General features: G+C 36.9%; 1 protein-coding gene across 1 annotated transcript in view; it reads right to left on the reverse strand.

Moving 5' to 3' along the window:
- Positions 1-14,703: 14,703 nt before the first annotated feature.
- The window catches only part of nos1apa (nitric oxide synthase 1 (neuronal) adaptor protein a), a 174,623-nt gene continuing 165,515 nt past the window's right edge, over positions 14,704-23,811 (reverse strand). The window contains exons 9-10 of the mRNA XM_021477186.3: positions 18,387-18,552; positions 14,704-16,802 (exon numbers count right to left, since the gene is read on the reverse strand). Coding sequence (XP_021332861.1) covers positions 16,351-16,802; positions 18,387-18,552 — 618 coding nt within the window. The 3' untranslated portion in view covers positions 14,704-16,350. The remainder of the gene's footprint in view (positions 16,803-18,386; positions 18,553-23,811) is intronic.

A 23,811-nucleotide genomic window follows, 5' to 3' on the forward strand; every position in this document is an offset into this window, starting at 1 on the left:
ATTTTTTGAGTAAAAAAAAAGTAATGCATTTACAACATAGACTGCACTAAAAATTGGTTGTTTTTTTAGAGTAATAGTTGGAAACAACTTATATGGGCTAAATTTAAAGAAGTAAAGTTCAACTTCATTTTTTTTTTTAATTCAGCCCATATCAATTGTTTGCCACCATAATATGATATAAACATATAATATAATATAATATAATCCAATATAATATAATATAATATAATATAATAAAATATAATATAATCCAATATAATATAATATAATATAATATAATATAATATAATATAATATGATATAATCCAATATAATATAATATAATATAATATAATATAATATAATACAATATAATATAATATAATATAATATAATGCAATATAATATATAAATGAAACATCACCTATAGACCAATAAAAACCTATAAACAGCATAAAATATATATTAAAATTATATTATTGTATGTATTAGTTTGTTTAATTTTTAATTTACATTACATATCCAGGCCAGAATACATATTTCTAGGTTCATGTTTCTATGATGAAGACTTTTTCATCTCTCAGAACCCCTGTATTTATAAATCATACAGATAATTAAATAAAAAAGTAAACAGTTTTTATATTTCATGATGCACTACATCATTTAGCAAAAAATGAAAAACAACCCCTTTTGAAAATTATCCCTTTTTTAAGTCTAGTAAAACTTAAGTCATTTGTTTTTAGCACATTGATTACCATTAGGGATTTAACAATTCACCTGACTGACGGTATGATAAGATTCATGATACTAATCTCACAACACGATTTAGTCAAGTTTTTTTAAACGAAATGATTTGAAACTAATTTAAGGTGAAGAGCCCTTTCATTTTTTTTGTTAAATGCTGCATATTTTTTACTAAATAATATACTTTCTGCCATAACTAAATTGCTATTAAAAAAAAAAAAAAAAAAAAAAAATATATATATATATATATATATATATATATATATATATATATAAATAAAACTAAAGAAGATTAATATAAACAAACTAAAACTGTGACTGTGCTGAGATTTTACATTAAAAAAAAAGAAATATCAGCTGTTTACTGGCATAGGCTAAAGTCTTGCTGAAAAAAAAAAAGTCTTTTACTGGGGACAGAGATGGCTGGGGTGGAGAGGAAAGCCTTTCCTAAACCAGAGAGCAGTGTGTACAGAGGTGGTCAATAAACCTTCTTCTGAGCCAGGGGACTGGCCACGGGCATCAAATACTGAATATAAAATGACTAATTATATAGTAGATTAGAGAGACAGGAGTTGAACATGATTATGAAGGTGAATAATTAATATTACGTGTATAATTAATTAGTATAAGTGTCAGTGTGATACACTTAAGAAGAGATGCATAAACTAAATTGAAGGGGGTAAACTAATCTAATACCTGCTTCTGTATCAGAACAGCTTTTCCTTTCAGTCTGAAAAACATTTTCACACTTTCGCTATGAAAACCCTGATGCACCGTGTGGTCTCTGTAGCACTCGTCAGAGAAAGCAGAGCTACAAATCATCTGGTCTGCGTGGTTCGGTATATTAATAGGTTTTTTTGCGTATAGACATCTGTGACAATAGTTTTCATTGTGCTGATGGTTTATGTGCATCTTGGTCGTTCTTCTGTTATAGTGCAAGTAAATGCAGTATTTGCACAGAGTTTGTGTTTTGTATGGCGCATTTCACTGCTGTCATTTCACTCTGCCACCCCACCTCTTGCTGATGTGCGGGTAAAGTGAGAATGTGCCTGTAAACACAGCGCCCACTCTATTCAAAGCATGTATCGTGATTTATTCATTCATACATTTCTGCCAGTTTGAATCATCACATGATTGAATAAATGTTCAACCCGCTCACAATGAATCGCTACATGCCTAATTACCATAGTATCACCAATACAATTTTTACTACAAATACTGTACCATCTATAGGTTAGCATAGAAAAATTATGATGATTTTGTGATTACCTTAGTTTGACTAATATAAACCAGGGTTAATTTTCATAAGAGAACAACCAGCAAATATATTTAAACTCCAAGCCAAAAGACCACCATCTCCGAAACTTGGACAAACCATAGACCAATAATGAATAAATAAAGCAGTTTAACCCATTATCTTCAGCTCGGTTGACCGAGCAGATGTTTAGGTCAGCAGGAGATGGGTCAAACATCAATATTTCATTTCAACCCTCTTTCTAGCATGAATCTTTAAATACTAGGGCAGGGGGAAGGTACAAAAAAAAAGTTAATCCTGGAGAACACGATGAAAGGGTCAAGCAGGAGTGAGTTGCACTGCCCTGTTATCAACTCCATCATTAGCCCAAATGAGGTGGAGCACTACAGTGGCACAGCGGCCCACAATAAAAGCATCAATCTCTGGACTCCTAAATGAAAGGGGCAGAGGAGTCCACCACAAGTAAACTGCACTGTTAAGACTATCCATTATCTTTATCTCTGCTGAGCAGCACTGCTGGCTGACTCCTCACCTTGGTACTGGAGATATACTGTAGCGCATATGAGGGCAGAAAGGAGATATATTAATAAAAAGCGCAACAAAAACAGCACAAAAAGTCATTGATGGTCAGGTCCATTTTTCAGCAGCACTGAATTTCCCTATCCATTTCTCCCATTTGGATGATAAATAGTCTTGTTTTGAAACATTGAAAAGCAAGAAATTTAATCATGAGGAGAATCACAGATTTTAAAATATTGACATGAAGCAATAAAGTTCATAAAAACTAAAAAGAAAAGGTACAAGACCATGTTAATTATTAAAGTAAGAGATCTAAATAGACAAAAGAGATCATTCTGTTTCAGAACTGAAAACCTTATTGAAGCCAATTGTGCTGTGTGTAATTGTAACCCGGGGAGTGACACAACTGGAGTTTGGATCCAAATGCAGGTTTAATCAGTGGTCAGGCAAGCAATGGTCAATACAGGTGCAAACAGGTATATAGAGTCAGTCCAGAATCATATTTGAATAACAGGCAAGAGGTCAGAAGGCAAGAACAAAAGGATAAACTAAGCTAAGGTCAAAACACGGAGAAACAAGACAAGGAAAACGCGTTGTAGTGTTACTATTACAGTTAACAAGTCTCGGCAAAGTGAATGAGTGAGTGTATAGCTTGAATAGTGTGTGCAATCAGTCTCTGACAATCCTCAGGTGGTGTGAGTTTAATCAGTCTAGATGAGGAAGCATGTGTGTCTGGGCGAAGAGCATGTATGAATATGTAGTCCAGAAATGGCGCAATTGTAGTCCATGAGTTATTGTGAGAGAGATTCAGCGGTCTATTGAGTAGTGATTGCTGGTGATTGTGACAGTAATAGTGTGGCAAAAATAAGTTTTCACATTTACATCAGTAGCTATGTTTCCAACCACCTATTTTTATGAGCATTTTGCATATGTGCATAAAAAAACGGTTGATGGAAACATCCTGATGCGCATAAATTTTGAAAATGAGCATAAAAACAACAATACAAACACTTTTAACGCACAAATTTCAGTATGCGCAATAAAAAAAGTCATGTGATTTTGTGATAAGAGATCATGTGATGATGAAAATGTGTGTGAATGGACAAACCAGCAAGCTGACCAAACTGTAAACCATCTGTTGTTTTGGTCATTCTCAAACGCGGTACTGTTTAAGTATTAGCGTATTATATTATTAATGTCTTCCAGAATCAAGAGCGTCTGTGCTCCGCGTCTGACACCTTCAAACGCCACTGTGCGTTCACTGCGTTTCAGGATTGCCTTCTGAGTCGAAAGTCATTTATTAGATGAAGATTGACACAGCTTCTCTTATCGCAGTAAATTCAGTTTTCAATTTAATTAGTTTAATATTTGGCACCAGTTAACCAGGAAGTGACGATTTTGTACGCTTTGACTCGTTGGATAAACGCTGCTTTATTTGCACGTCTTTTATGGGATATTCCAGTTTTGCCCATAAAGTTTATTCGTATTTTTGGATGGAAACATAGCTACTGCCGTTTTAGCTCAGCTGTTTTAACCACTGCCCAACGGTTAATACTGCAGAAGGTACAGTAAACAACGTTGTTGTCGTTGTCGAGTACTGAGATTCTGATCAGCTGTGTTGTCGCTACTGAGGGGCGGGACGGAGGGTGTGTCGCATCGCGGGGGCACTTTTAATAATTTTTGAAGGGCACTTTATATCAAAGACTAAAAAGGGCATGTGCCATGCACAGGTTGAGCCCTATGTGTGCACGTGCCTGCCGAAAGGTAAAGATACTCTGAAGCCAACAAGATGCTGTGCAGTGCCAAGTTGTAGACAAATAGACTTGCACTTCCTTCTGATTTCGAAATTAGGAAAGAGTAAATGGACCATATTTAATGAAATTACTGACCTTTAGGTCATCAAGAACTTGTTCCTTTGTTAGTTTTTTTTTATTTTTTAATCGCAGATTACTTAATAAACAAGGCACAATTCAACACTCGATTTTGAGAAAGACTGAAACTAAAAGAAGATGCTGTAAAAGCCCTAAACCAGTGGTTCCTGGAGGGCCGGTGTCCTGCAGATTTTAGCTCCAACCCTAATCAAATACACCTGAACAAGCTAATCAAGGTCTTAGTAGGTATACTTGAAACACCCAGGCAGGTGTGTTGGGGCAAGTTGGAGCTAAACCCTGCAGGGACACCGGCCCTCCAGGACCAAGATAGGTGACCCCTACCCTAAACGAAAAATAACTATATTGAATCTGACAGTGATGTTGCACACGATTAAATCATTACTGTGTTTCTTGGGAGTGCGCAGAGTAATACTGTATACATGGTAAAAAAAATTTATTTCATTCATTTAGCAAGGTTTCACTAAACAAAAAATGGCTCAGTACTGATTGTGGAATGGTTGCCAAGCAACAGTTACAGGTACATGATTAAAGGATATTTTGCAACAGCTTCAAACTCAACCAATCAGTATCAAGGACTGGAATCATCTCTTTACACTGCATGGTTCAAGTGAATCAATTTTTTTCTGTTATGTGGCACAGACTGTATATGGCCCATGTATGTGTAAGCAGGAAAAAAATCATATGGATTCCGATTTACTCAAATCAGATTCAGGCCTTGTTCATATGTGCAAATTTATCTGATATGAATCGGATCTGTGCCCTCGTGTCTGCAGTGTAGGCGGGTAGATCAGATTTTCACTTGTCAATGCGAGTCGTGAGTCATTAAAAACTGTAGTGAATGACCTCAACTCTGATACTTCATTTTAGAACAGACTTTAGCAGTTGCAAACCTTAAATCTCATACACAAGAACTAAAAAAGCGTTTATATTGTCATGTAGCACAAGTATTTAAGCATCTTAACGAGAGTGAGTGAGAGAGAGAGAGCAACATCCGCCACGTAACCATTATAAACTAATATGAAATTATTGCATAAATTACACCATGGACACCACATTAAGATGCCTACTGGTTTAAAAAGGCCTATTAAAATAAGTTGGCCAAATTAGAACTTTTCTGTCATAAACTATAGTAAAAGCTTGTCAAAAAAAAAACAAAAAAAAAACTAAACTTTGCAAACAGACCAAATAGAGGAATGGAGAAAAGGGCGCTCTTTTATTATCAGCTAACAGTTGGTGCCTGCTCTTTTTTTCCTGGTCATTGTGCCTTTGCCGTGTGCTGTGTAAATGCAGGCAGTCGGATACGAGTCACTTTTAAAAGATGATGTAAGTAGGTCAGCAAATAAATTAGATACAGTCACAAAATCGGATTTGACCATTAAGATCTGCAGTGTAAACACAGTTATAGTGCACTTTGCTCATTGTAAATATGATTGGTGGGATTTTTGGGTGATTTCTGCACAAATTACACTGCTAAACATTATTGTTTTACAAAAAATTAGAATTAAAGGAATAGTTAACCCAAACATAAAAATGTGGGTGAACCATTTTCTCACCCTAGAGTGGTTCCATAACTGTTAGAGTTTATTTCTTCAATTGAACAAAAAAGAAGAAAGAAAGATGGAAACCTGCAACCCATTGACATCCATTGTATTTCTTTTTCCTACTATGATTACAGGTTTTCAGCTTTCTTTAAAATATATTCTTCCGAGTTCAAGAAAAGAAGCTCAAAGTGATATAAATTTTGAGAAATGTTTCATTTGAAATGTTTAATCTCTTTAATGCAGACATAAGAATGTTAAATGAATTTAAAGCTTTATCAGTTACTGTTAAAAATGTATTTTCTTTATGGAGAAAGTGAGGTCTTACTTTGGAAGCCCTATGTTTGTATGCTAAGCAGCATGCTGGAATCGAAACCAGCACTTTAAAAAATGCATTGGCAAAAAGTTGAAACATGATAAATCTAAAACTATGTCAGAACAGTCTTACAATTAAACTGAGAGCAAAAAAAAATGCAGCACTGAACACATAAAATATAGATGTGGGGGTGTTTTCATGGCAGAGTTCCACACTCCTGGAAAGGAAAAAAACACAGAACATAACGAGAGACAATGCCCCCATTTTTGTTTGACTTGAAATCTCAGATCAATAATTAATCAAAGGCTCCACCACATCAATGTCTAGCAGGAACATGCATGCAATGCAACTATCTGCAATTTCATTCCCTGAGAAATTGAAGGGATTTATAACACGTGGACTGTGCTGTAAATTAATGACAGCTTATCCACTTGATCGAGGCTCATGTCTTTGAAGAAATCATTGAAACCTGATTGAACTAACAGTGCGTAACCGAGCATTTTATGAAATATGCCTGGTTAATTAGTTTTTTTTATTATTTTTTTAAGGGCAGTTTTAATTTCATGGTGTGCCACCCTTCTGGGACACAAAGAAGTTCAAATCAATTGAGAAATTGAAGTTCACTTCATAACATGAAGGATTTTTTTCCAGTCAAGTGCGGCGACAATCAAAACAGGTCAATTCCAGAGCCCTGAACTTAACAAATTCCTCTCCCTGAGCATCCTTGTAGGTCTCACTCTCTAATTCCGTAATCTTGAAAGGAATGAGGGTTTACGGTCTCTACAATGGATTGAGCTGCACACTTCAAACTAAAGTACCTTGGCAACTTGGGGAGAATGAATGAATGTTCTCCAAAGCCCCTCTCTAAAGCGAGCAGGGCAGCCTGGGCTTGAGCTTCCAATTCAGAGGTGGCTGACTTTCCAACAGCTTCCCTCAGAAGCGGCAGCTGTACTAAAATGAGATGTGATATTGTTATGCAATTTCAATTACGCCGCAGGGAGAAGGAGCAATCCGACAGCCGCTCGTTTCCCTGAGCGAGCACAGATGAGACAGCGACGCTCCAGAACATCCTTTAAATTACACAGCGATTCAGATGGTGTTCTCTGCGCTTGCTGGTTTTGCGAGCTTTACACGTTTTAGTGCTTATTCCCATTTCTTGAAACAGATGTGCTTGCATATGGCATCTGAAGCGTTCCAGCCATTCTTGGAATTGCAGGACTGAACCTCAACTTAACCAGGAAAGTCAATCGACTGTAATATTTATGATAAATGTATGAGGGTTATTTAAACAATTCTCCACTTAGAAATGTCTGCTGAAGTGATGGAGTTTTTTTGAAAAAGAACACCTTGATCTTGTAATTCAATTTGATGCATGTAACTGTACATTCACTGAATGAACAGAGTCACGCAGCGGCACTATAAAGCTCTAGTTTTAAATGAGCTTTGAATGAGTCATATACTTTGAAAACCAGCAGGCACAACTGGTGGTTTATTATTCGTCACACCAAAGAATGTTTTGTGTGGAATAAGTATTGCCATTTTTTTTCTTATTCAAAAGCAAACAGCCAGGATTTCAAGGACAAGATCAATGGCATAATCAAAATAATTAGAAGCGCTTTCTCAGGCATTAGTGTGACAGAATATTTCAGTAGAGTATGCATGTTTAAACTAAACTAAACTTGCCAGTGTGTTGTGGGCGAGTCAAACTGAATTACATTTCAATCCAAATGGCCTGCTGTCACTGTGAGTGCACTTACAATTCACTTTGAAGTCATAATGAAATTGAAGTAGCAACAATTATTTTTTGCTCTATGTTGTGACAGGTATTTGTAGAAATGTAGCATGGGTCTTGGATGTATAACTCTGTTTGCTGATTGGATGGTGGCAGATCTGAAAGGGAGCCCGAGGTTTAAATGGACTAAATGACTGGAAGAACACGGCATACATAGTCATAGATATCTGCTAATTCCCTATAAAATCAATTTATAACATTCATTCATTCATTTTTCTTCGGCTTAGTCCATGATTATCAGGGGTCGCCATAGTGGAATGAACTGCCAAGTAATCTAGCATATATTGTACACAGTGGATGCCCTTCCAATCACAACCCAGTACTTTGGAACACCCATACACGCTCTCATTCACGCACACATTCATACACTACTACCAATTTTGTTCATTCAGTTCATCTATTGGACTGTTGGGAAAACCGGAGCAAACGGATGAAACCCACAAGAACAGGGGGAGAACATGCAAACTCCACACAAAATTGCCTACTAGACCAGCTAGGACTATAACCAGCAACCTTCTTGCTGTGGGTCGACAGTGCTAACTACTGAGCCCCTATGCTGTCCTCCAAGTTAAAACATTTAGATTAAAATATTGCAAAAAACAAAAAAACAAAAGTTTAATGGAATCCATGATAAAAAATAAAAAACAAACAAACACATACTTGTTTTGTTTGGGGGAGTGTTGCAAAGAAGTGAAGCTTAATTTCATTGGGCTGTAATGAATTTTTATTTTTATTTTTAAATTTTAATCACCATTGTTCATTTATTCATTTTCTTTTTCGGCTTAGCCCCGTTATTAATCCGCGGTCGCCACAGGGGAATGAACCGCTAACTTATCCAGCAAGTTTTTTACGCAGCGGATATCCTTCCAGCCGCAACCCATCTCTGGGAAATATCCACATACACTGATTCACACACACACACTCATACACTATGGACAATTTAGCCTACCCAATTCACCTATACCACATGTCTTTGGACTGTGGGGGAAACCGGAGCACCCAGAGGAAACCTACGCGAACGCAGGGAGAACATGCAAACTCCACACAGAAATGCCAACTGACCCAGCCAAGGCTCGAACCTGCAACCCAGCGACCTTCTTGCTGTAAGGCGACAGCACTACCTACTGCGCCACTGTGTCGCCCAATCACCATTATGAGAGTAACAATGGAAAATCTAGTCTTAAATTTAATTACAGGACATTAAAAGAAACAAGAGCACCTAGTCTATCGCAAAGAAAAACAGTTTAGGGGCAAATTGTGGGAAGCAATGCGATCAAAAACATGACATGGTATAGAAAAATACATCTTGATTAATGTTAACTAATATTTAAAGTAATAAACAAAAATCCATGATATTCTGTCACTGAATTCTGTCACAGTCCTATTCAATTTCAACGATATTCCGGAAATTCCATGTACTGTGAATCATGAAAGAATCACAATTACATGCTAAGTCAAGTAAATCATGCTATAATTGGGTTAAAATCGTGCTGTGTGAACATGACATTAATCAAACTACAATCGGCTTTTCCACTGATGTACTTACTCCAACATGAATTTACATTTTAACTGTACAATTATTCACATTTTATCTCTCTACTTGAACAGAGAGATGACTACTTGAACTGTCTGTAATCAGAAACAAACAAAAAGCTCAAAAACAAACAAAAACATAATTATAAAGATGCGATTGCATCACATACTGTATGAACCCAGCACCATTTATTACTTCAAGTCTACAGCTTTTATCATCTAGTGTCTATCAACTTGCAATAATAATGTTTAACTGGTGATAATATTAACAGCACAAGTCTACTCAACAGCCCTTATTATTTAAGATATCAATCATGCCCACAGCAAAAACTGTGTGGGATGATTTAAACACTAATAATAATCATTTTCTCTTGCTTAAATCCCTAACTTTAAGTATGAGCAATAGTTACAGTGATGCCTGCATCTTAGCAAATGCCACTACAGTAGAAGTTCTGTGTCCTTGAAGGAGGAAAGATCAGGAAAAAGAAGATGAAAAAAAGAGAGAGAAAAAAAAAAACAGTGGTCTTGTTGTGTTCAGACAATGACAGGTTTCCCTGTGGAAGATTTAGAGTTCAGCTCACAGCTGGTCTTGGCCTGCAGACCTGCTACCAGACAACACGACTGGTCATGAATCCCTCATTAGAGACACAGCGAAGAATCCGGGGGAAGATGTTTTTTCAAGCCTGAAGGAGATTTAAAAATTGCAAATACTAATTGTGTGTGTGTGTGTGTAAAGATAAAAGTTATTAAAAGTTATTACTGTATACGTGCAGAAAAATAAAGAGACGTTTTACCTAAAAATTGTAACTTATTGTTACAGTATGTTGCCCCCTTTACTGGGCCATCCACTATGTAGGTGAACTTTTGTCATCAGCAGAATAATAAATATAATTTTATAGCAGAAACTGTGATCCTTGGTGATTCATAACAGTAATGTCAACAGCTACAATGGCCTAAAGTCAAAACAACACAGTAAGGCTGCATAATATATACTTTCTGCATCAATTTTGCAATGCGCGAAGCTGCATTAGTCACATCACTAGAACTAAATTTACTATTTGGACACAATAAAATATAACAGGACTTCTGCAAGTTTCACCAAGTATAATCTAAGACATTTTTAAGACCATTATGAATGAAATTTGAGACTTATACAGGGCTAAATGCTAAGAGTTTTATTAGAATATGCCAGCTGGAAAATATTTTCACTTTCCCTATCAAAAATAATTATAAATGAATACATTTAAAAACACGATAATAATAATTTACTTATAAAAAATATAGGTTAGGTCAGTATCTTCAGCATTACATAAATGGAGAATTTTTAACAAATTAATGTGAGGAAGATAATTAAATGCTATTTTAAAAGTTCTTGAGATTGGGATTGTTGGTGATTTTATGAGTTTTAATGACCAGATTGGGTAGCTATACATGAACAAAGAAAAATTAAGACCTGTTAAAAAAGATTTAAGACCTACAACACAATATTTCAGTAGATTGAAGACTTTTTAAGGCCTAAAATTTAGCTTTTGAGATTTAAGACATTTTAAGGCTTTTTAAGACCCTGCGGAAACCCTGTATAAGGTTTGTATAGCTTAAACAAAGATCAATTGTATGTAATTATTTATATAACAAAAACTAGACCGTTTTACTTATTCATTCATTTTCTTTTCGGCTTAGTCCTTTTATTAATCTAGGGTTGCCAGAGCAGAATGAACCGCCAACTTATCCAACATATGTTTTACACAGCGGATGCCCTTCCAGCTGCAACCCATCCTTGGGAAACATCCATACACTCATTCACACACACTACAGACAATTTAGGCTACCCAATTCACCTATACCACATGTTTTAGGACTTGTAGAAGAAAACCAGAGCACCCGAAAGAAACCCACGCCAAGACGGGGAGAACATGCAAACTCCACACAGAAACGCCAACTGACCCAGCTGAGGCTCGAACCAGTGACCTTCTTGCTGTGAGGCGAACGTGCTACCCACCATGCAGCCCAGTTTTACATATTTTTTAAAATAATAATTTCTATACCTTAATACTGTTAAAATCCACAAATAAATAAACAAACAAATAACTAAAACATTGCCTAATTGAGTTTTTCTATCTTTGATCAGGTGTACTCATCTACACTTTTGTTTACATTTTATGCAATACACTCCCCTACAAAATTATCCCAATCAAAGTATTTTTTTTTCTATTTTCAAATAGAGTTAAAGTCATCTTATGAAATTATATTCACTTCACAAAATACACTGCCCAAAACAAACAAACAAACAAACAAACAAACAAAAAATACATATCGCAATTTACGTTTTTATATTATAATGTTATGCAGCTTTAGCTGACTAAAGACAATACAATTAGGTGTTTTGAAAAGAAACTATCAGTCCTTGCAAAAAAAATATATGTATTTCCAACATTACTATCTATAATCTACACCACAGGTGTCAAACTCCTGGAGGATGCAGCCATGTTTACCCATAATTAAACATATCTGATCAAACTTACTGAGTCCTTCATGCTTGTTTAAAACCTATAGGTAGGTGTTTGAAAGCAGGGTTGGAACTAAAATGTGCAAGGCTGCAGCTCTCCAGGAACTGAGTTTGACACCCCAATCTAGACTAAAAAACTTAAGGCTGAAGTCTTCTGGCACTGAACAGTCATTTTGATGTATCGTCAGAAGTCATGGGTATTACTTAAACAAACGTGGGAGCAAGATCTATGTATTGAGGTTTCTGAGGACCAATGAAAGGACATTCCCAATTTAGTTCACTCTTTGTCTATTTGTGCCAGACGTACTACACAGTATCCATTTCACTAATCCTAAACTTTCTGAAATATTTCCAGACAGAAGCAATACCTGTAACAGATATCGGCAGTCACCGGTGATTTCCCACACGTTTTGGTACTGTTCAAATTTAGCAAACTATTGACCTTATTCTAAAATGCAGAAGTGCGCCTGTTTTCGCGATTGTCTTAGAACTTCCGATTCAGTCGCTTATGGGAGAAATGACTAGGAATAATAAACGGCAGAAAATGGTCAAACTACTTGCTCTACAAACAAATGTTTGCTTGACTATACAGACCAGGTAGAATAATATAATAGAAAATATCAAATTGCAACATCAAGCAGCGTAATAAGCAGTTTTTAACATCAAAAAATGAATGGAAGTGAATGTGACCGGAAGTTGCGAGACAAAAAGATTCAAATGGCAGCGCCCGCGCGTCGGCGGAGAATAAGGTAAATTGGTCTAATATTTTAAACTTCTTACACAAGACCTAAATATAATCATCACTCCTGACCCTTTGACTGCATTTTTTGGTTATTTTCCAACTCAACTATGCAAACAGCAACACGCTGCGTCATTGCCTTCACCACCTTGCTCGTCAGACACACAATTAAAAAAATCAGTTTTAATGTTCATCCTGTGAAAAAAGAGTCACCTACATTTTGGAAGGCCTGACCGGTGAATTGATAGCAAATTCTCATTGTGGTTAAACTATCCTTTTAAGACTAAACCAACAACAGAAAGTGCTTTGGTTGTCCTGCATGTGTGGGAAGACTTGCTTACCACTCTGTTATTACCAGAGTAATTGCGTGCACTTGTCTGGCTCTAAATGACACTTGGCAAAGAGAGAGAAACAGAGAAAGCGAGAGGGAGAAAAAAAACAGAGAGGTTAAAGAGGTAAATACTTTATCAGAGAGATACAGTTAAGACACTGAAATTTCACGTTTGATAAGCACAGAAGAGACCCAACGCAAGAAAGCAAAACATATACAAAAAGTTCATATGTGAAGCGTTCAGACAACAAGCTCTTCTGAGTATGAAAATATTGAATAAAGGACGTGGGTCGTGAAAACTCTGACACGCTAATTGGGGTTCCTGTTGGTAAAGATCTGACCGGTTTAGCCGCCTCGTTACCCTTAGGGTATAATTAGCTTAGCGTCCACAGTCATTCAATTAAGAGTCTGTTCTGTCGTGCATGCTAAAACAGATGTAGTTGGGTAATTGTCTGCATTCTGAGGTCTCCTTGTGAAGAGGTATCTAAGTGGTTGAGCAGATCAGTGTATAAAGTAAAGATCTAATACTGCTCAGAAACAAACCAGCAACTGTACAACTGATATCACAGATATAATATTAGAGGTCAAGTGTATCAAGTTAGCTCAGTGTTACATGACATATTGATGTCCTGTATCTCTTGCAGGTAAAAACAATTACCTTATTGTAAATGATCTGTGAAATCTAAACAGGAGTTGACACAAACAGCGATTCTCAATGACAAAGCCAATGGTGGGAACAGAAAGTTGGATGCAAATCTCGGGTCACTTGCAAATAAGTAGGGATTTAAAGGTGCAACTACCAATGAGAGGGAAGATGATGGTGTACATTTGATTCTGTGATCCATTTAACATTTAGTAGTTTTGATTAGGGATATTATACTGTTAAACTTGCTTATATATCCTTTAAAGTATTCAAAAAATTTTTTGATATATTTTTTATATATTTTTGTGATATATAGATGGTGTTATTTTGAACGTTCTTGTGATCAAATAATCCCTAAAAGTAGAATGTAGTGCTTCCACAAAAATTCCACAAAAATATAAACTAAACATTTCAGAACAAATGTCAACTATGATAATATTAAGAGCCATTATTAATGATTGTGCACCAATAATAATTGGTCAAAAGATATATTATCATATTAAAATGATTTTTGAGTAAAAACGCTCAAAACTGATTTATTAAATAAATATATAATATATAATGAATAATATATTTAGCTAATACACATACGTTTGTACACATTTAATTTTTAAAACACCTAAATATCACCTGTTAATTAGATATAGTTTAATTTTACATTAAATCCATGAATTATATATTATTCAATCATTAACTTTCTTTTAAGCTTAGTCCCTTCATTAATCAGGGGTCGCCACAGTGGAATGAACCGCCAAATTACCCAGCATGTTTTACGCAGTGGATGTTTTCTCAGCAGCAACCCATCACTCAGGAAAGAATTATATATTATACTAAATGCAAATATTTAAGTACGGTAGCTAGTTATAGTTACAGTATCTAGTTATACAGTCATATTATTTTTTAAGTTTATGAGAAATGAATTTGTTTAAATATTAAAAATTGATTTTAATAATGCTAAAATGATTTATTGATAATTTGTGAACGGAATGATTATTTTATATTGACACGCATACAACATACTTACTACAAGAATGCACTGTAATTATTTAGTGGCAACATCCATCAGTATTTCCAACCTCAGGCTCATTGGAAATGCTACAATACCAAAGACTACATTTTTGAGAACTGACAAATATGTACCCTAGACTACGTTGACTACATTTTTACAAATCAACTAGAGGGCGCCTTGTACATTTTTGTACATTTTTAAATCTCAAATATGTCCCTGGAGCACATTATCTCATTAGCGGCATATCTTAAATTATTGTAAATCCACCAGGGGTCACTGTATACGTTTCTGTAAATATTAACCTCCTTGTGTGCGTCCATGAGAGGAGCCAGTCGGCTTGTCATCATGCATAACATATCAGTTTGATATCAACACACCCACACATCCCTCACTAAACACAACCGATAGTATTTTCAAAATCAAACTATAGGAAAAAAGCCATTGTGGCCATGTGCTTCTACCACGACCGCACGCTGTTTTTGTTTTCCTGGCTTCTGGAACCGTTTTTTTAAAGGAAAGACACACCAGAAAAGCTATCCATATGCACATCCGAAGTAAGCAGTCAGTGGTACTCATAGCATTTGTTTTACACATAAAACGCAGCTATATGTCCATGCAAGTAAATATTTCTTGGTTCTCAAAAATGTATACCAGGGGAAATTTTCCCAGTAAGCCTGTGTTGAGCATGTCTCATTTGTGATCCCAAAATGAACAGTCCACCAATGACTGCAGGTTCACTCTCTAGACTTGTCACTCCTATTTGTAGTTTTCAATGAGGGGAAAATGTAATGGTCAATATGGGCGCTTTAGTGAAGGTAGCCCAGCCTTCTAATTAAGAAGCCAATCAACGATCGATATAGACTGATAACTCTTCAGAGGTAACACGTAAGTGTAACATGCAAGTTATTGATAGATTGATGAAATGACGTCAAATCGCATGCTCCAGAAACAGCCATAAAGTAGCTTGGTGTTGCGATCTCATTTCCTTCGGGTACACATGCACATTAGCTTGGGCTACCTGATAAAATGCTTATTTCTGAAATGAGACAGCTGTTTTTAAATTTCATTGATGACAGCAAATAATTAACTTAATCATAAACTTGTCAAACAGTTTTGAAGAATGTGAAGTTTCCCATTTAAACAGGTAGGAGCTGCACTCGAACGCCTGAGAGGCATTTCAAATATGGCCGTGAAGTGAAATGATTTGCCTTTGGAAATAGACTTTGGAAATAGGGACCCCATTATAACCAACAACACTTTGACCTGGCAACCTTCATCATAACAAATCGCTGAATGTGTGAACGTCCCATAAGAAAAACTCTGATGTGCCTTCCTAAAGTAAAGTGTTTCCAACAGCATTGGCTACACTTTTAGACCTTCTGGTCTTCAACATATGACTTAAAACATAACAAACAAAACTACCACCAAGGTAGTAAAGTCACCTCAGTCTCCCAGAATGAGCAGCACAAACAGACAATATTAACACTGACTGACTCAAACCATTTAAGCAGAGCGTCGAGCAGAGTTTTTCCAAGCCGTGAGCACAAAATCACATTAAACAGCAATTTCGTCATCCAGGCAGTCAGACGGGATGTGTTTGTTGAGCACATTGAGCAGGCGCAGGCTGCTCTCATCCTGCAGGCCCCAACTTTCATCGCTCTCATCTGTGTTGGACTCGTATTCGGATGCAATGCCAGACTCACGGAACCGGAGCAGCTCCAGACTGCCTAGAAGCTCGTCTCGGGAGGAGGACGAGACGTCCTGAGACGGCGTGTCGGGACTGTCCTCCTCCTGTTGGTGTGGCGGTCCAGGCAGAAAGCGAAAACACTCAAATTTGATCAAACCCTGGTCCCTACCTATAGGACTGCAGAGCGGCAGGGAGAGCTGTGTCCCATCGTTCAGCGGAGGCAGGATGGAGTCCTCTGGTCGAGGGGTGCTGGGGTCACATAAGACTGGGGGCACGTTGGCACGAAAGGTGATCTCCAGGAGACTGTCCTGAGAGCCCACTGTTGAAAAGCACAGAGAGAGGAAGAGATTAAGATAAAGATTGAAAAGGGTTCACAAGAAATGTTAAATCTGATCTGTACACATGTACAGAACATTTTAAATCTAGTACACTCAATAAAAACTGCATTTAGTACAATATTTTAATGCACAATTCACGCTATTAAAACATTAACTAAGGCTGTTTGTTAAATAAACTATTAATTAGCTGCTTATTAATAGTCAGTAAGGTAGTAGTGATGCAGAATAAGATCATGAGAACTTAAAAACAGGTCAAATCTTAATAATAGGCAGGAAATAAACCAGTAGTTAAATAATTGTGGTAATTGTGACAACTAAAGTGTTACCATGGTATGTTCTCAACTACAAAAATGATACAAGTCTTCCAAATGTTTCTTTTCTTGCTTTCCTGCAGGTTAATAACAGTGCAGCACATTTTCAGTTGGCCTTTCTAAAGGCATTTGATGTGTTTCAGCAGCTTTTCTTTACTCTAGTGTTTTCACTAAGACCCTCCCATCTGTTCCATGTATTTCTCTCTCTCTCTCTCTCTCTCTCTCTCTTTCTCTCTCTCTCCATCACATATCATTTCATTTTCCATTTCAGCTTCTCCCATCATCATTGTGCTTGAGGGGGTAAATTTCAGGCTGATTTTAAAGCAGTTTATTGGAGCATGCTCTCATTCAGATCAGCAGCACCTGGATATGTGCTTTTTTCACATTAGCCAGCATGATGAAGAGCTCCTCATCGCTGACCGTCACAACTACTACACTAATGCCAGCCCTGTAAAAAGAGGACTGTAAAATGTCTTTTTTATAACCCCTTTATTGATAACATATAGTGCTCTTAGTGAAGGTTACCAGCCTTATTCACATTCTGCTCAATGATGATAATTCTTGTCAATGATGATATTACTACTACTACTACTACTACTACTAATAATAATAATTATAATAAACAATATTAACAATCTATCACTGAACTAATAAATAAGTAATAATAATAATAATAATAATAATAAATCAATGAAATAAAATACAATGCAAATAACAGCAATAAAACAACAACAACAACAACAACAACAGCAACAGCAACAACAACTAATAATAATAATAATAATAATAATAATAATAATAATAATAATAAAAGGAAATATTAACAATTAACCACTGAACTAATAAACGAGTAATAATAATATTAATAAATCAATTAAATAGAATAGAAAATAAAAAAACTATGTAAAGAACAGCAATAACACAAAAACAACAACAAATAATAATAAAAAAATAATAATAAAAACATCCCCAAACTTTGTAAATAATTTTACTGTATTACCCTGTTGTCCAATGTATATATTCATGTACATATTGTACAGCGTAAAGTCATCAGTAGATTAAAAACAAACCAAAACAATTTCATATGCCTGCATTTAATTCTCTTTAAATCTTTACAAAATTTATTCTACTTTACATTGAACTTTTGTTATTAAGTGTTAAAAAGACCGGCACAACCAGCAATGTTTCTTCCAAACACAAAAACAATGCATGCTTTTACAGCTAACACTGCAGAACAGAGAAAATAATACTCACTAGAGCCTTGTCCAGCCAGCTTGAGCTCCAGCTCCTGGATCTGTTTGACCAGCAGGGAAATGTGCTGGAGGAGATCTTTATTCTGCAACAGCAGCTGGTGAACTCGAGCCTGGGCTTCAATCCTCGCTGCCGCTTCAGCAGAGAGTTGATCCTTCAGCAGATGAACCTGAAGAGCACACAGCAGACGTTTCCCTTCAGTTCAGTCCATCCAGCGCACACACATACAACAGAGTTTGGTCCATATTTATTACAGAGAAGACAAAAGTTTCTGTTTTATTTTTAAATTCAGTAAAACTTAAAGCCAAAAAAACGTCATGCAAAGTTAAAGAGACCACCCAATACATGAATACTTCATTGTCCTAAATATGTTTGAGGTTTTTTTTTTTTCATCAGTTAAACACAAATGAAGGAATTTTGAGGTAAACAGGTAGCCATTAGCTATGTTTCTATGCAAAGATGCAAATCTATCTCATGCGCAAAACTGGAGACACCAAAAGACAAAAATGAAGCGCAATGATCGTGCAGTGGCTTGTGAGGTAATAATAGCAAACCAGTGTGATGATGGATTTTGGCTAAGGGATTTTATAATAAATGAAACATTTCAGATGTTGTGCAATGTGGTCAATCTGCTAGTTTTTTCCATTAATGCCATCCTATCACACTCATTTATTTGTTATCACATGATCTGTGATGTGCATGCTAAAATTAATTTGCCAAATGTGTGTAATTTGATGTGCATCTTGGTGTTTCCAATAAGCATTTTAATGCAATATTTCTCTTCTCCATCGATGAAAATGGTGTCAATGTGTTTTTTTTGGGTCTAATTGGCCATCATAGAAGTTTTTGCCCTCATTTTTTCTATAGTGGTTTCACTGTTGAAGTGTTCTACAAAGTTTGAGTGGACTTCTTGCTGTCAAAAAGCTTTTGACAAGGTGAAGATGTTATTGGTGACAGCTCCGGTTTTTATGTCACCTAAATTTGATCAGCCTTTTAAAATCCAGGTTGATGCGAGTAAGATAGGAGCTGGTGCAGTTTTACTGCAGAGTCATAAAAAAGAAATAGACCACCCTGTTTGTTTCTTTTCTTGAAAAGTACTCTGTAATCGAACAAGAAGCTTTAGCCTTGATTTGGGCGCTGCAGTATTTTGATGTTTATCTGGGAGGAGGAGCAGAGGTGGTGGTATTTCCAATCATAATCCGCTGACCTTCTTGCATTCACTGCAGAGTCCAAATCCTTGTTTGATGAGGTGGGTTCTTTTTTGTAACCTTATAATTTGAACATTAAATATATCAAAGGAGCTGATGATGTGATTGCTGATGCATTGTCCCATTCTTCGCTGTCTGGTGCTAAATAATTCAAATACTTTTGACTCCCTGTTTTACTCACTATCTTTTTCACCTTAACTTACTCATCACATGCCATATCACCCAGCAGGCCAAGACCGGTTACTCACTGTTGCTAAGCAATATATATTAGAGGTGTGAACCTATACTGGTCTCACGGTTCGGTTACGATTATCATTCCTTCGATTCGGTTCAATTCGAAATCTCGGTGCATTGAGGATGCTTTCCATAAACAGTGTTATATTTTAAGGGGGAAGTTATGAAGCTGTCTGTATAAACACACAGACACACAGCACCACACTGTCTCTCATTCAAACACATACACAAACATAGGCCCCGTTTACACTAATGCGTTTTAGTTTAAAAACGCATAAGTTTTGCTACGGTTACGCCATCCGTCCACACTACGCCGGAGTTCTCGAGCGCCGAAAACGGAGCGTTTCGAAAACGCTGGAGAGGCCGTTTTCATTCTGAAACGCAGCTGCTCCGTCTCAGTGTGGATGATGGAAAACGGAGACATTTGAAAACGGAGGCGGGGCTGCAGACATTCGCCTCTCTGATTGGGGCTTTTCCTGAATATTAAGTAGCCTAACACGCACAGTTCAGTCCTGCATCTTCTCCGTGTAAGTTAAAACTTCGCAAGTTTGATCATGGCTGCAGTCTCTTCTTCTCAGTTTGATATGGAAAACAGACTATACCGAGGACACGGGTAAATCTTCAAAGGGAACAGTGTACTTTATAACTTCATTCACATCACCCTGGCTACGTTGTTTTACTTTCTCAACAATAAAATGTAAACATGATATAAGGAACTGCCTATTTTCATTTTAATATTAACAACTAAACAGACAGCAAAAATGTTGAGGCGTCGTGCTGCATGAGCGTCATCTTCACTGTGTGCATATTTATAACAAAACGGAGCCTACAACAACTGCCTCCTTTCAATTTCAGTGAAAATACGAAACACACCCTCTCTTTGCTGAATATCAGTTTTAATCGATAATGGCCATTATAAAAGTGTAACATACAATAAGTTTATACATTATAGGAAATAAAGGCAAGCGATCAGTCAATATACAGAATGTACGTGCTTACATTAATCATTAACTTATCTTTGCGCTCAGCCAAAACACGTTACCTGAGAACAAGTAATAGATTCCAATGTCCAATGAATATGTCGTTAAATAAAGACAACAAGATGAAAGAAATATTCCGTTTAATAAATATAGTGAGGTTAGATCCAGCGGGAGATGCTTGATGAGAAGTCCGACTAGCAGAGCTCTCATCTGGGTAGATTGGCTACAGCGCTTGCCTGAGAGTGTGTGTGTGGTCACGTGATGTGCGTTTTCAGCGTTTTGGTGTAGACGGAGAGCAGTTCAGAAACGCTGGGTGAAACGCGAGTGTGGACGCGGATCGTTTTCATTCTAAAACGCCGTTTTAAAACTAAAACGCACTAGTGTAAACGGGGCCATAGACAGCACTAAACAAACACACACACACACACACACACACACACACACACACACACACACACACACACACACACACACACACACACACACACACACACACACACACACACACACACACACACACACAATCCCTCGCAACAGGGAGAGCTAAGCGGAGCAGAAAAACGGAAAAAAAAGAAGCACTTTTCCGACGGTCCCTTACTGAGAGCTCCTCTCAGCGCAAGCTCTCCCGGCTAAACACATATTGCGAGGGCTTAAACGGAGCAGTGCTCGTAATGTCGAGTGAAAAAAAGAAAGGCAGCTGTAAAACATAACCAGCTTTGTCTTTTTGTAGGAAACACACTTTAGATCTTTTTAGGGTAAGAGGTTTTTGAGTTATTATCGCTATACCTGAATGTGTGTCAGGAATATCGAAAACAAAACCAGCTTAACCGCGCTCATTTCTGGTGCCCCCCTGGACATACAGCGCCCTTAGCATTTGCCTATGGTTCCTATGCCACGGGCCGGCCCTGAGTTGCCTGAGTGTAGTAAATACTCAAGTTAAACTGAGATCCTGACTCTCTGTGGTCATTGAAATTCCTATGGCACTTCTCGTAAAGAGTAAGGATGTAACCCCGGTCTCCTGGCCAAATTCCCACTAATTCCCACAAATTCCCAACTTCCAATCATCCCCGTCCACTGAATTGGCTCTATCACTATCTCTTGACTCCACCAATAGCTGGTGTGTGGTGAGTGCTCTGGCGCCGTTGTCCTGTGGTTGCTGTCGCATCATCCAAGTCAATGCTGCACATTAGTGATGGTGTTGAGAGACCAACCCCACCCCCTAATGATTGTGAAGCACTTTGGGTGTATGGCCATACTGTACACATTAAATGCTCTATATAAATACACACATTACATTAATTTGCTTTCAGGATCCAGATTACTAGAGAAAAAAGAGGGGTAAACAGGTGAGGTAAAATAGTTTGTGGGATTAATCTTCATTGTGAAAGCTTTATAAAAAAATCATAGCTGCTTTTTAATCTTTGTTTGTATTAAATTATTCTAAATGGATTTATTTTGAAGGGGGTTTGTGTAAAGTCCCAGCCTATGGGCTGCAAGTGTATGTGTGCGGCATCCCACCCTATGGGCCGTGAGTGCATGTGGTGTCGCAGTCTATAGGCTGTGAGTGTGTGTGACGTGTGTTTTAGTTGCAGGTTGGAGGTGATGTGATTGGAACACAGGTGACGTTCGTTAGAATGTGGATATAAACAGTTTGGTGCGCTCCTCATGGGGGAACTGGTTCTGAGTGATCGCCTTAGCATGAAGCTTGGTTGAGCCTCGTTGATTGTCCCATTTGGCGCTGACTTTTCATTAATTTTATATTATTTATCTTATTGTCATGTTAAAACAAATGTTATTTTGCCTGTGATGGTTGCATCTGACCCTCATTTTTGTTGCTGTAACAGCTGTAACATCATAAAATTAGCTGCACGAAAAAGCTATTGACTTTTTCCCCTACTAAGGATTCTAACATTCTTCAAAATTGAAAAGTGGATCTTGTTGCAAAAACCCTCAAAAAATCCACATCCAAATAAGAGGAAAGTCATAAAGGTTAAGGTGAACCCACTTCAAGGTGCATGAATGGTGAATACATTTTCATTTTTGGGTGAACTGTGCCTATTAAGCACCACTTTTATTTAAACAAAAAATGAAAAGAAATCTTTCATTTGCCTAAACTTTTAAGCTATCATTTCATACATTACTCCAAAAACAAGTCTTCAATTAAACTTGATTCAACAGAAGAGCATGGCAGAATACACACCAGACTCTCTCTGCGTTTCACAAGTACAACAATGAAAAGAATTCTCATATTTATTTGGAGAATTTCAAAGCCTTGTTTGAATGTATTTATATATTCAAGGTCAAACGTCTCTAAAAGATCTGACAAGCATTCCATTGAGCAACCTGCATGCATTTATTAAATATAAATGCATTCAGACTTTGTTGGACGTGGTTATATTTAATATGAAAAATTGATAGCGAAGCGTGTTACTCTGAAGGTTATCTCATTTACTGTGTGGGTTGCTGACATTCATACAAATTAAAGAGCACTTTTATCCAAAAAGCTTCTTTAACACCACATCATGAATGAAAGCCTTTTAGTTTCTGACGTCAGCTGTGTTTTAAGAGTAATGATGAAACGAGCTGAAGAGCAATAGCAGAAGGACAAATAACTGTTCTTTCCAAATCTCTTCTCAAATCCACTTTAATGATGACACCGTACACTGCTCTGAATTGCAGATCTGAAAAACAATACCAGCTTTACTCTCTGAGGGCTTTCATCAGGGTTATTTTACTTAACTAAACTAAAAACAAAGCATCAACAATTATAACTTTGACAGTTAGACATTAACTGGAAAAAAGAAGAAAATCTTGTTAATTTAGATCATAGGTCTCAAACTTGATTCCGAGAGGACCTCAGCTCTACACAGTTTTGCGCCAACGCTAATCAAACTCAACTGATCCAACTGGTCAAAGTGTTCAAGACAACTAGACACTATTTAGCAGGTGTGAGTTGGAGTTGGTTAGAGCTAAACTATGCAGAGCTGCAGCCCTCCAGGACTTGAG

Source organism: Danio rerio, chromosome 6 (genome assembly GCF_049306965.1).
Source record: "Danio rerio strain Tuebingen ecotype United States chromosome 6, GRCz12tu, whole genome shotgun sequence".
NCBI lineage: Eukaryota > Metazoa > Chordata > Actinopteri > Cypriniformes > Danionidae > Danio > Danio rerio.